At 58.1% G+C, this 13426-nt stretch overlaps 1 protein-coding gene across 1 annotated transcript in view; it reads left to right on the top strand.

Moving 5' to 3' along the window:
* The window catches only part of NPC1L1 (NPC1 like intracellular cholesterol transporter 1), an 18427-nt gene extending 7009 nt beyond the window's left edge, over positions 1-11418 (top strand). Inside the window, exons 3-19 of the mRNA XM_019626563.1 lie at positions 1056-1156; positions 1511-1683; positions 1856-1984; positions 2223-2405; positions 2833-2947; positions 3070-3197; positions 3543-3680; positions 3913-4002; positions 6398-6588; positions 6780-6907; positions 7484-7610; positions 7701-7756; positions 8118-8268; positions 8373-8604; positions 8703-8816; positions 8891-9053; positions 10519-11418. Coding sequence (XP_019482108.1) covers positions 1056-1156; positions 1511-1683; positions 1856-1984; positions 2223-2405; positions 2833-2947; positions 3070-3197; positions 3543-3680; positions 3913-4002; positions 6398-6588; positions 6780-6907; positions 7484-7610; positions 7701-7756; positions 8118-8268; positions 8373-8604; positions 8703-8816; positions 8891-9053; positions 10519-10688 — 2389 coding nt within the window. The 3' untranslated portion in view covers positions 10689-11418. The remainder of the gene's footprint in view (positions 1-1055; positions 1157-1510; positions 1684-1855; positions 1985-2222; positions 2406-2832; positions 2948-3069; positions 3198-3542; positions 3681-3912; positions 4003-6397; positions 6589-6779; positions 6908-7483; positions 7611-7700; positions 7757-8117; positions 8269-8372; positions 8605-8702; positions 8817-8890; positions 9054-10518) is intronic.
* Positions 11419-13426: the final 2008 nt, after the last annotated feature.

Raw genomic sequence — 13426 nt, 5'->3', positions numbered from 1 at the left:
GGGCTGCAGCCTACGCGGTCGCCGGCGACTCATGGCAGCCCAGCTCCAGGTTGAGCTGTTGTTCAGCATCTTAGCTGTGGAGGGCAGTGTCACTCACACTCATGTGGGATCTGAACCGAGGCCCTCTGGCATCCCAAGCCAGCTCTTAGCCAACACACCACTCGGCCGGCCCTGGTGGTCTTTTCTTAACCATCAGCTGCAATGTGGTCTGGAAGCCATGTCAGTGAACTTTTGTACTTCACACACTCAAGAACAAAAGAGGGTAAAAAGGCAACGAGCATCATAGCATCGTTATGAAAACCGTTCTGGCCGACAGGTCACCTTTGCAGGGCCACACTGAGAGTCCCTGGATCAGAGGGCAAGCCCATCTGGGGGCTTCCTGGACTCTGTTCCCTGGGCCCCTGGGCCACCCTTAGAGCTGCAGGTCGGAGGGGAAGCTTGGACCTGGGCTCCCCAGCCCTCATGCTGGCTTTATTCTTCCACTCTTGGAAGGTCCAATGAGCCCCATTTCAGAGACAGAGAAACTGAGGCTCTGTGCAGTGTAATGAGCTGCTCAAGGTCACACGGCGACCAGCATAGCCAGTTGTAACCAAAACACTCATTCACCCAGAGCAGAGCGCCTGCCAAAGGGGCTCTGTTGAAGGGCGCAGAGACTGGCCCGAGTTCATCAGGCTGGTAAACTGTCCACACGAATGAAAGCGATCTGACTCAGGGCCTGGAGGTTCTGGGAGGCAAGCGGAGAGGCCGAGGCACTGTGAGGCCTGAAAGGTCGTTGGTGGCCGGGACTCAGGGGCTGTCCAGCTCCACCCCAGGGGACTGTGTGTGATGCTCGTCCACCTGCCTTGTCCGGAATGCAATGGTGATGGAGCCTAGAGGGTCCAGGGGTGTGAGGCAACGCGAGCTCCGGCACCCTGGTCTGGGGAGCTACGGTCCACTCTGCATTGGGCAGCATGCAATCTTGTCGGGAGAAACGATTCTGACCACAGGGTCAGGCGATGGGGGCGCGGGGCAAGGCAATAGGAGTGGCCTTAGAAATGTCCTTCTTCTTGCTCCAGTGCCCCACTCACCTTCAAAGATGGCACTGCCCTGGCCCTGAGCTGCATGGCTGACTACGGAGCCCCTGTCTTCCCTTTCCTTGCTGTGGGGGGCTACAAAGGTAAGCTGGGTGGCCCCAGGGGAGGCCACAAGTGGAAGACATGGGGCAGGAGGTGGGAGTAGTGATGAGGTTTCTCGCTGCTTGGGGTGGCCGGGCTGGTTGGGGGCCTGGGGGAGGCCACAGACCCGCTGGTCCTGCCTCCTTTCTCAGCCGCCACCTTCATCTCTCCAAGGGCTGTTTCGATTCTCTGGTTTTGTGCCTGGGCCCACAGGACTTGCCTTTGGCTGAGAGACAGAAGTGGGGTGTAGGGGTTAGACAATGACTCAGATGAGGAAGGTGGGCGGAAGGGTGTGGCTGGAGTGGGGGCAGGGGGGCAGGGGTGTGCTGGAGGTGGCTGAGTGTTCCTCCTCCCAGGGAAGGACTACTCTGAGGCGGAGGCCCTGATCATGACCTTCTCCCTCAACAACTACCCCCCTGAGGACCCCCGGCTGGCCCAGGCCAAGCTCTGGGAGGCGGGCTTCTTGGAGGAGATGCGAGCCTTCCAGAGACGGACTGCCGGCATGTTCCAAGTCACATTCATGGCGGAGGTAAGGACAACCCAGCTGACTTCAGGTGGGTCCCTGTCCCGGCCCTCTCCTGAGTGACCCTGGGCCCGGGCATCCCACTCAGGAGGACGGGTGATGGGACAGCTGTCTTGCTGCCTTGTGGGGTCCAAGGCGACTGGTCAGGGGTCAGTGGGCTGGCTGGGTGTGTCCACAGCGCTCCTTGGAGGACGAGATCAGCCGCACCACGGCCCAGGACCTACCAGTCTTTGCTGTCAGCTACCTGGTCATCTTCCTGTACATCTCCCTGGCTCTGGGCAGCTACACCAGCTGCAGCCGCGCACTGGTGAGCAGGGGGAGGGGCACGGCGAGGGGCATCTAGAACCTTCCCAAGCAGAGCACCTCGCTGCAAAGGCGACACACCACAGTGCCTCCCCTGGGGGACACCTCTCAGAAGCGTCCCCTGCTCCCTGACTGACCCCAGCTGTGAAACGCAGAGCTACTTGCGAGGCGCAGCCTCCTCCTGCTCGGGGTGGGGGCTGATTGCCAGCCCTGCAGCAGGAGGCTGACCGGTCCCGTTGCAGGTGGACGCCAAGGCCACGCTGGGCCTGGGCGGGGTGGCTGTGGTGCTGGGGGCTGTCATGGCCGCCATGGGCCTCTTCTCCTACCTGCGCGTGCCGTCCTCCTTGGTGGTCCTTCAAGTGGTGCCGTTCCTGGTGCTGGCTGTGGGCGCCGACAACATCTTCATCTTTGTCCTGGAGTACCAGGTGAGCGCCCCTCCCAGGCCACCTGTGTGGCGTCCCAGGCTTCCCACGCCCTGCCACACAGTTCACCATTCCCGCAGAACACAGTACCTTGCGTTCACTCTCTCTCATATAAATGTACGTGTCCCGCATGAGCTCCGGCTGGCTCTCCACCAGCCACATGCCTGTGGTGAGGGGGTCACGCAGCACGTTACAGCCTCCCATGGCATGCTGTCATGTGGTGTTCTAGTGATGTGGCCTCTGCTGTTGGTGAGCACTGAGGGTCCCAGCGATCCTCTGGGCCAGCTCTGAGAAGGGGGACATGTGACAGAACAGTGTCAGCAGATGCTGCTCCAATGAGGAGGGTCTCTGGGTGACGACCATGATGGGGGTGAGGGCCCGTGCCAGCTCCCTTGGTGGCCTGGACTCAGTTCCTGCTGTCCCTACCCAGAGGCTTCCGCGGCACCCCGGGGAGGAGCGGGAGGCCCACATCGGCCGAGCGCTGGGCAGCGTGGGGCCCAGCATGCTGCTGTGCAGTGTCTCCGAGGCCATCTGCTTCTTCCTGGGTGAGCCTGGCAGCCCCACACTGCGCAGGGAGGCCGGAGGCTGTGGGCCGTGGGTGTGGGACCCCTCCCTCTGCGCCGTGTCAGCAGGGGCCGTGGTCCTGAGCCTCTGTTCCGGCCCCCAGGCGCCCTGACCCCCATGCCCGCTGTGCGGGTCTTTGCGCTGACATCCGGCGTGGCGGTGATCCTGGACTTCCTGCTGCAGATGTCGGCCTTCGTGGCACTGGTGTCTCTGGACAGCAGGAGGCAGGAGGTAGGGGGCCAGCCCATCCCCACCTTGGCCCCATGGGGCGGCGTCATCCTGCAGAGAAGCTCAGAGTGGGCTTGTGACAGGAACTTTGCCCTGGAATGTTTGGGCCACGTAGTCCCCGATGTTCCACAGAGAAGTAATTTTGTTTTGGTCATTTTGGAGAATGTGGCTAAAGTACATGAAGTCGCAAAATACAATATAAATCAGACAGCTGCTGTCGCAGAATTTGAAGGTGATTTATCAGCGTAGAAAACGGAAGCAAAGGGGACAGCACACTGGTATCCCCACATTCCTGGCGGGGGGGCCTGGGGTCTGCTTTGGGGCCACCAGAAGGGCTTCTCCCCCTAGGCCTCCCGTCTGGACGTCTGCTGCTGTGTCCGCGCCCAGGAGCTGCCCCCGCCCAGCCAACACGAGGGGCTGCTGCTCAGCTTCTTCCGAAAGGTCTACGCCCCACTCCTGCTGCACCGGGTCACCCGCGTGGTTGTGGTGAGTGACCGGGAAGGACAGTGGGGTCCTCACAGCCCCAGGGCAGGGGCTGCCCAGCCTGACCCTCGCCCCGCCCAGGTCCAGGTGCCAAGGCACAGGGTGGTGGCCGTTGGCTGGGACTCAATGGGCCCAAGTGCAGAATGTCCCCCAAGTCACCCCCGGGATGCCCTGCTGTCCAGGCGGAGAGAGGGACCGTCGTGCGGGAGACCCTCACTGGCACTTCCTTCCTCAGCTGCTGGTGTTCCTGGCCCTGTTTGGGGTGGGTCTCTATTTCATGTGCCACATCAGCGTGGGGCTGGACCAGGAGCTGGCCCTGCCTAAGGTGAGCTGTGCGCTGTATCCTCAGTCTCGGGGGGGCAGGGAGGGTCTGCAGCACACAGTGGGTGGGTGGCCTGGGCCAGGGGCCTCTTGGGGGTATGGGACTGCTCCCCGAGTGGACCTGGGGAGAGGGCCTCATCACCAACCCCAGTACACGTGAGGCAGATGGCCAGGCATCTGGAGGGGGCATGTGACAAGACTGTCCAGGCAGAGTGATCGTGTGAGACTGAGTGCCTGCCCTGTGCAGCCCAGGGACAGCTTCTTCCTGATAGACATCGAGGGTCAGGTGCTGTGGGGCAGGAAAGACCCCCCCAGAGGCTCTGAGAGGCTTCTGGACAGAGAAGAGGCTTGAGGGGGGGTCCGAGCCTATGTAGGGTTTGCAGAGAAGGCAGCAGGGTGACAGCACTGTGAGAGTGACCGGGGTGTGTGGAGGGGTGGGGAAAAGTGTGACTGTCAGGCCGGGGCTAGCATGTGGGGTTGACGGGGTCACCTAAGCGAGGCTAGGACCCTGCTGCTCATCTGGGTGTGTGTGGGCTGCTGGCTGTGGGAAGAATACCTTGGTGCCCGGGGCCCAGGGGAGAGAGCGTTATGGAGAGTCAGACAGACAGCCACTGTGGGGATGGTGATGGACTGGGTGTGGGAAGGAGCCCAGCCTCGGGAGTCATCTGCAGGTGGTGCTGGCCTTGGACGTGACATGACAAGGGAAGAGGGGCTCGAGGAATGGCACCTTTGAGCCACAGGTGGCGAGATCCGGCAGTGAAGCCAGTGGCCTGTGGAGTGACCTTGCCACCCACAGCCACTCCTCACAGGGGCTGACAGTAGTTTTATGGTTTTCGTTCTAGTTCAGGGGTTGGCAAACCTTTGAGACGGAAGAGCCAATCCTGTCCCTCACAACAACTTAAAAATTATACGAGAGCCATAAATATATTTTTACATAATCACCATTATGTGAATAATATCCTTTAAAAATTTTATAAATGAAACTATGATCGTTTTATTTTCATTTTCAATTTTACTTCAGAGCCACATGTACGTACCCAAAGAGCCGCATGTGGCTCGCGAGCTGCAGTTTGCCGACCCCTGGCCTGGTACATCTACCACCTGGTCTTTCTCAGGGATGGTTGTCGTTGATTAATTTTTGTTCCTGGTTATAGAGTGTACTTGTCTGTTTCTTTGTATGTCTTGTAGGTTTTTTGTTGTTGTTGAAAAATGGACACGAGTCTTATCATATGATAACTCTAGACATCAGATTCTCCCCCTCCTCCAGGATTTGTTTTTTTTTTTTCTTCCTAATTTGATTGTTGCTGGTGTCTCCATCCTGGAAATTTGCCTGAGGTGTAAAGTTAAAGTCTGATCAGCTCTTTTCTGAAACTTGCGTTTCCCTGGGCTTTTGCAATGACTTTGCTTCTGAATTTCCTATTCCTTAAATGTCTGTCTCCCAAAAGGAGAAAAAGTGAAAACAAAAACAAAAAAAAAACCACACACCAATAAATCAGGCAATTGCCCTTTACATATCTTGGAAGTCACTTCAGCCTGAGGTGGTGGAGGGTGCAATGGCGGCCTGACTGTGTGCACCACTGAGATCAGAGAAGCAACCAGTGGTCAGAACGCAGATCCCTATCAGGTGGTGGGGCCCTGAGAGCCAGCCCTGGGTCCTGCAAGCTGTGTGCAGCCTGCTCCCAGAGTGCGTGTGGCCGCCTGCCACAGGGCTGGGAGGACAAGGGGTGGGAGCTGCAACCAGGCTGAGCTGAAATCAGTCCAAATTAACCACAGTTCACCAGCCATGTCTTTCCCTGGAAGCCTCAAGCCCTCACTAGACCCCAGATAGTTTTACGAGACAGATCCTGTCAGTGCACATGGCGTCCACGTGGAAGAAGGACTCTTGGGGCTGTCTGCTCCACCGTCTTCCTTGATGTCACTCAGGATTTATGTTGTAGGAGAAGGGACAGGCCTGGAAGGTGCCTGGCACATGGCCTCAGGGTGTGTCAGGGATGCTTACAGGTGCACGTGCATGTGGGCTGTGGTCACAGACCAGCTTGGTAGACTGGCTGTGCCAAACGGGATAAGAAGGGGTAAATCACATGCACGCGTGTGTTGGTATGTGTGTCAGTGTGTTCCTGTAGGCTGGAGTTTGTACTCTGTGCTTGTACCTCCTTGAGTGTATTCTGTACATGTTCCTGGATGTGTGCACCTTGTGGCATGTGCCTCTATGAGTACACCTCTGTGAGTGTGCACTTGCGTGAGTGTACCTCCGTGAGTGTGCACTGTGTGTACCTCTGTGAGTGTACCTGTGAGTGTGCACTGTGTGTACCTCCGTGAGTGTGCCTCCATGAGTGTGAGCTGGAGCGAGCTCCTGGGGATACGTCTGGTCCGGCCTCACTGAGTGCCCTCTGTTCCAGGACTCGTACCTGCTCGACTACTTCCTTTTTCTGAATCGCTACTTTGAGGTGGGGGCTCCAGTCTACTTTGTCACCACTGGGGGCTACAACTTCGCCACCCAAATGGGCATGAATGCCATCTGCTCCAGTGCAGGCTGCAAAAGCTACTCCTTAACCCAGAAGATCCAGTATGCGACCGAGTTCCCTGAGCAGTGAGTCCCCCACCCATACCCACGTCCATGCCCCCACTCGCTCTGGTCCCCCTCCTGCCTCTCCACCCCCACCCTGGTTCCCACTTGCTGCCATGTGCCTGGGGAGGCCCAGTGTGGGGGCTGGGCCACCGGAAGGACCACTGCCTGCCTGCCTGGTCCTGAGTGCCTGACCTCCGCTCCCCGACACTCAGGTCTTACTTGGCCATCCCTGCCTCCTCCTGGGTGGACGACTTCATCGACTGGCTGACACCGTCGTCTTCCTGCTGCCGCCTTTATGCCTTTGGCCCCAATATAGACAAGTTCTGCCCTTCGACTGTCAGTGAGTGAGGGGCCTCTGGGGGCTCCTGGCCCACCACAGCTTGGGGAAACTGAGCCAAGAGAAAGGCAAACACTGGCGAGTCTCCCTTAGCCCCATGTGCTCCTACAGGGTCAGTTGGGGCGGGGGCACCGGCTCAGGGCACACGTGTGGGTGACCAGGCTCAAATGGGTGGACACCTAGCTGGACTGCTGGGCGCTCACGCACCCGTGTCCTTCCTGAGTTGGGCCCGTGCTCCCTGGGCATGCTGGCTCTCATGGGCAGTGGCAATGGAGAGTGAGCCCAGGGGGCACGTGGCCCTGCCCTTGGAGCAGCTGCGTTTGTAGATGGCGTGGGGAGGCCCTGTGGGGCTGCTTCTCTACCCCAAACTGTCCTTCCTCACCTGACTGTAGGGCTTAGCTGTTTCCGTAACAGAGAGGAGAGCCCCTCAGTTAGAGAGAAAGGCCGAGTGCTCTAGAGTGCACACAGGCTGCCGTGCCCTGCGAGGGGCGCGTGCCTGGGGCCGTGAAGCCACGGGCAGCATCAGGGGCGAGCGGGCCGCCCACAAGCCACTGCCCGCAGCCCCTGCTGTCTTCGCAGACTCCCTGGCCTGCTTGAAGAGCTGTGTGAGCTTCACGCTTGGCCCTGTCCGGCCATCGGTGGAGCAGTTCCACAAGTACCTCCCCTGGTTCCTGAATGACCCGCCCAACATCAAGTGTTCCAAAGGGTAGGTCGGGTAGGTCTGCTGCAGAGAGGGGGCCTGTGGGGCCTGCGAGGCTGGTCCAAGCTAAGCCTTTGCTCTGTCACCACCCCACAGCGGCCTGGCAGCGTATGGCAACTCCGTGGATTTGGGCCCCGACGGCCAGGTTCTAGGTAAGTGTGGCCTTGATGGCCTCCCAGTTTCGCATCTTCTCCCTTTGCTCCTCCATGGAGGCCTCTAAGCACCTCCTCGGAGGCCAGTGACTGGGCTCCTGGTGCCTAGGCTTCACCCCTGTGCACCCTGTTTCCTCCTCCTCTCCCCAAATCCACAGAGCAGGACCTGGGGCCACTGGGAGAGCCCTTTGCTCCATCTGTCAGAGGCAGGGCTGCTGCAAAACCAACCTGCAGGCCCCTTGCCTGAAATTTATCCCAAATCCCAACATGGTGGTGGCTGAGCTCTGAAGCCAGGTCACTCAGGGTCTTGAGGGCGCCCGGAGCGAGCTCTGACCTTGTTTCCCTCTCCGCCCCGTGGCAGCCTCACGTTTCATGGCCTACCACAAGCCCCTAAAGACATCACAGGATTACACGGAGGCTCTGCGGGCAGCCCGGGCGCTGGCGGCCAACATCACCGCCGACCTGCGGAAGGTGGCAGGCACCGACCCAGGCTTCGAGGTCTTCCCCTACACGTGAGGCTGGGGGCTGGGTGGGGCGCCCCATGCCCTCGGCTGCGTGCTCCTCCTGAAATGGGCGCGGGAGGTCCTGCCCGCGTTTGACAGTCACGCACCCGCAGGATCACCAACGTGTTCTATGAGCAGTACCTGACGGTGGTGCCCGAGGGGCTGTTCATGCTCAGCCTCTGCCTGGTGCCCACCTTCGCCGTCTGCTGCCTCCTGCTGGGCATGGACCTGCGCTCCGGCCTCCTGAACCTCTTCTCCATCATCATGATCCTGGTGGACACCGTGGGCTTCATGGCACTGTGGGGCATCAGCTACAATGCCGTGTCCCTCATCAACCTGGTCACGGTACTGCTGGGCGCAGGGCCTCACAGGCACGCCCCATTCTCCCCAGGGTCTGGGCACTTTGTCCGGCCCTTTGGCGCTGAAGCCCCCTCTGCCCACAGGCAGTGGGCATCTCTGTGGAGTTCGTGTCCCACATCACACGCTCCTTTGCTGTCAGCACGAAGCCCACCCGACTGGAGAGAGCCAAGGAGGCCACCATCTCCATGGGCAGTGCGGTAAGTAGGTGGGCTGGCGTGCAGCCCCGGGCGGCTGCCACGTACCCAGCCTGACAGCTGCCTGGGACCCCTAGGTGTTCGCCGGCGTGGCCATGACCAACCTGCCGGGCATCCTGGTGCTGGGCCTGGCCAGGGCCCAGCTCATCCACATCTTCTTCTTCCGTCTGAACCTGCTCATCACGCTGCTGGGCCTGCTGCACGGTCTGGTCTTCCTGCCGGTGGTTCTCAGCTATCTGGGTGAGTGCCACGCCCCCCACAGGTGCTGCCAACACTCGGGGAGGAGCCTCGGGCAGAGCGCGGGGGCACTTGTCTCACCCCCCACCCCCGGGACAGCCTGGCCGAGAGCACAGTTCCTCCTGGTCTGTGAGGTACTTCATGTGACACGTGAAAACGTCTTTCCCTGTCATCAGGCATGCATTTCAGACAGTGTCGGTGGCCGTAGGGTCCTCACATTTTAATCCTGACCTTCGGCACAAGGTGCATCCCACGCTGAACAGTGGCGTGTGCGTGACATCCGCACGCAGAGTAGGGCAGACACTTCACAGAACAGTGCTGCCCGTGAAGCATGTCACCCACTCAAAAACTGCTGGTGTTATCTTCAGAACTGGCTTTGTAACTCTAATGGGTGACAACTCAGTTTGGGGGTACACCCTATAGTGTGGCCAGTCCACGGCCCGTTGAGCAGCACATAGCCGCTGAACCTCAGATGTTTTCCATCTTCCCGACTGTGGCTGGTGCTGCAGGGCCCAGCCTGTGGCTGACGCTGACCCCGCCCTCCGTGTCCCTCCAGACAGCCCAGCCCCTGACTTGTTCATGGCGACTGTCACAGCCCTGCAGAAAGCTCACCGTTTCAGCTTCTACCAGCAACATCTGTAGTGCCCACTCCTGTTTCCTCCTGGAACATGGTTATTTGTCCCCACCCTGAGCTTTAAAGGAGCCCCAGGGTGAGGGTGTGGCCTCCTCTCAGGGTGGGCAAGCAGACAGCAGTTCCGTTTGCCCCCAGATGATGATAACCGTAGCGGTAATATGGGAGCAAACATTTGCAGAAGGCTGTTTGTGTTCCAATATATGTACACCTGTCCTCCTAGCACCTCTACAGGGGAAACTGAGGCCGTGCCCCAGTCACAGGCAGCACCAGGGCCTACCCCCGGCACCCCAGTCTGTTGCAGGGACTTCCTGACCCTCTCTGGAAGGACAGTGTGTGTTGGGGATTAGGAGCAGCAGCCCCAGGTCGGCCCCTGGGAGGACCCCAGAGTGTTGGGAGGGAGGGAGGAAGGGAGGAAGGCACTCGCAGGTCCCACCCCTGCGGAATGGCCCAGAACCTCCCTGCAGTGTGGGCCCTTAGGCAGTGTCCCCAGAAGGAGAGTGACAGGCAGAGGCTGCCGGGACTGTCAACGAGGACCAGCTTCTCCCAGCATGGAGTGTTTGCTGTGCTGTGAGGAGAGGATGGTGCACAGGCTGTGCAAATGACCTTCCCCTGCAAGGTCATGCTGATGGGGGGAGAGGGGTCGGCTCTGGAAGGTGGATGGCCAGGAGGTTCGGCACAGATGACAGCTGAACTGGCTGCTGGCTTTTTGGGGTTGCGTGGAGCAAGGGCTGGGGTGCAGTGGGGGGGCTCAGGCTCAGCTGTGGACCTTTTTTGGCTGTACCACTGAGCTGGCTGCCTCGCTGACCATGGTCCCCTCTGTCTGTCCCTCTGCAGGGCCTGATGCCAATCCAGGCCTGGTGCTGGAGCAGAAGCAGGCAGAGGAGGCGGCCATGGCTAAGACGGCCTCCTGCTCAAAGCACCCATCCCCAGTGAACCTGGCTAAAAGCATGTATGTCAACTACAGCTTTGAACATCCTGCCAGCTGTGATGGGCAGACGTCGTGATGCAGCCAGAGCCCCATCCAGGCTCGAGGGGCCATGAGGGTTCCCCGGGGAACCTTGACCCCTCCTCTCCCTCAGGGCCCAGGAGAAGCTGTCCCTGTGGGAGTGCCCATAATGGGGCACCTTCTGGCCAGCAGGTCCCCGATGGGCCCTCCACCCTGGCAGCAGGCCTGTTTCCAAACGGTCGACACAAGATCGCCTCCTTCTCCCTTGGACCTGGGTCTTGGGGTGTCTAGGAAGACACCCTTCTTGACATTTGTTCCAGACTCAGCACTCTCCCATAGCCACCCACTTCCTATCCACTCCCCTCCAGTGCTTGAAGCAAAAAAGTTTCACTTTGGTGTCAGTCTTGAAGGCTCTTCAGCATCTCTGAGAAAAGAGAGGACACTCACCCTGGCTGCAGGCTCCGCAGAAGGCCAAGGAGAGGTTTCCTGCTGGTGGGAGAGAATGTTCTGGAAAACACTCTGTCCATGGATGGACCCCGTTAGACATAGCACTTGGTTTGGCCTCCAGCTCCATTATTAAAGCTGTTGCCGCCAGTGGAGGCCACCCGTGTCTGCAAGGCTGCGAGCTCCTGGGACAGGCCGGGCCTCCCACAGTTGTCGCAAGCCTGGAGCACAGGCCAGGGCCTCAAACCAGGCCAACCTGAGACCCATGGAGAAGAGCAGACTGAGGAAAGCACCTTGCTCAGTGCGTGCACACTGGTACTTAATAAATGTCTGTGGAGGAGAAATGGCGTTTTATGTCACATGTATTATTCTGGCTACCTCTGGGTTTAAGATAATTTATTTTTTTTTAAACTGGGAAACATCTGTTTTTCCAGGACCCATCAGCTCCAAGTCAAGTAGTTGTTTCAATCTAGTTGTGGAGGGCGCAGCCCAGTGGCCCATGTGGGGCTTGAACCAGCAACCTTGGTGTTATGAGCTAACTGGCTGCCTTAAGATAGTTTTTGTAGGATTGGCCGAGTGGCGCATTGGTTAAGAGCTAGCTTGGGACGCCAGAGGGCCCCAGTTCGGATCCCACATATGAGGGCCAGTGACACTGCCCTCTACAGCTAAGATGCTGAACAACAGCTCAACCTGGAGCTGGGCTGCCGGGAGTCACCGGCAACAGCGTAGGCTGCAGCCCCTGCTGCAGTGGGTTGCCATGGGCTACTGTGTGTAGCCAACAGCCAGCGTGAGCGGCCGTCCAGAAGCCGGTGACTGATCTGCCTCGCCCGGAAAGAGTGCAATGATGGTGCCAACTTGGGCCAATGAAGCAACGTCCTCCACAACTAGACTGAAGAACAAAAGGACAACAACTTGTCTGTTCCCCTTCCCCCAATTCCCCAGCACTGTTCCCATCCCCCCAACTCCCCAATAAAAATCTTAAAAAAAAAAAGATAGTTTTTGTAAATTACACAAATACCACAGGTGGGAGGGTGATTCATGGAGATGTCAGTTTGTGTTTTCCCTCCCCCTTTGCAAGAATGTAGCCAGGCCATTGTGTGCTCTCCCTTAGAAGTGACTTTCAGGAGTGGGGGCGACTCCCCCGGAAGGAGGCACAGAGCCTGTTGGTCTGGCCAGTGCAGGGCCCTGCGGCTGCTCCCTTCCCTCAGGGCCCTCAGCTGGGAGAGCATGGAAATATATGTGTCTAAATACATGTGCCTACGCGTACACACACATTTCTACAGATAGCTCTGTCTGTAGCCATCTGCATCTACATTGGGCTAAACAAGCTCATTCTGACGCCGCCAGCTCTAACCCACCACCAGTGTGTCATTCTAGGCTCTTTCCTTGCTTATCTGTAACCAGTCGTGCCGACAGTCAGAAGCCCGGCCCCACCTCCCACGCCAGTCTCAGTTGCTCATTTCCACTGTGCAGACACACAATTTTCAGAGCGGATAACCCTGCAGGAAACTTTAGAATGAAGCTGCTGCTTGCAGTCCTTGGCCCCACCCACTCCACTCGTTTCCAGTTACTCAGGTCAGCATCTCCACTCAGTGGGGCTATCCCATACATTGGTAATAGTTTTGTCCCATTCTGCATTGCATCCCGGGACCCCCAATCTCTTGATTTTTAAAATCTGCACACAGTAAGGTTGTTCTCGGTGCTGTGAAGGTCTCTGGCTTTGACAATACACCTGCCAGGTGTCCAGCAGCAGTCTCAACTACAATAGCTTCACCCATCTGACCTTTCCACACACCCAGCCCCTGGTAAGCACTGCTCTGATTACGTTTCCATGGCCCCACCATTTTTCAGGATGTCATACTGTGTGGCAGCTTCCTTAGACTGGGTTCTATCTCTGAGCAATATGTTTTTAATATCCACCAGAATCGTTCTGCTGCTTCGGTGCTCCTTCCTTCTTGCTGATGACAATGTTTCACTGTGTGCACGGACCAGTGTGTTCATCCATTCATCTCTTCAAGGGTGTCTTGGTTGCCTTGTTTTTGGCAATTATGAGTAAAGCTGCTATAAACATCTATGTTTTCATGTGGACAAGGTCTTCAGTCCAGTTGAGTGAATACCTAAGAGTGTGATTGCTGGATTGTATGGTAAGAGTGTTAGCTTCTTACTCACTTTATTTAAATATTTAAATTTTTTTTTTTTTGCTGAGCCATCCTGCCACCTGTTGGCAGCTCAGCTCAGGCCGGGACTCGAACCACTGTTGCTCAGAGCACGCACTCTTGAGTGAGCGCTCTTAACCAACTAAGCCACTCAGCCAGTCCTAAATATTTTACTTTTTGAACAGGGAATGCAAGC

The sequence above is a fragment of the Hipposideros armiger genome, unplaced genomic scaffold (assembly GCF_001890085.2).
Source record: "Hipposideros armiger isolate ML-2016 unplaced genomic scaffold, ASM189008v1 scaffold_685, whole genome shotgun sequence".
NCBI classification, from domain to species: domain Eukaryota; kingdom Metazoa; phylum Chordata; class Mammalia; order Chiroptera; family Hipposideridae; genus Hipposideros; species Hipposideros armiger.
The sequence above is the reverse complement of the archived record's forward strand: the minus strand, read 5'-3'. Positions and strand labels throughout refer to the sequence as shown.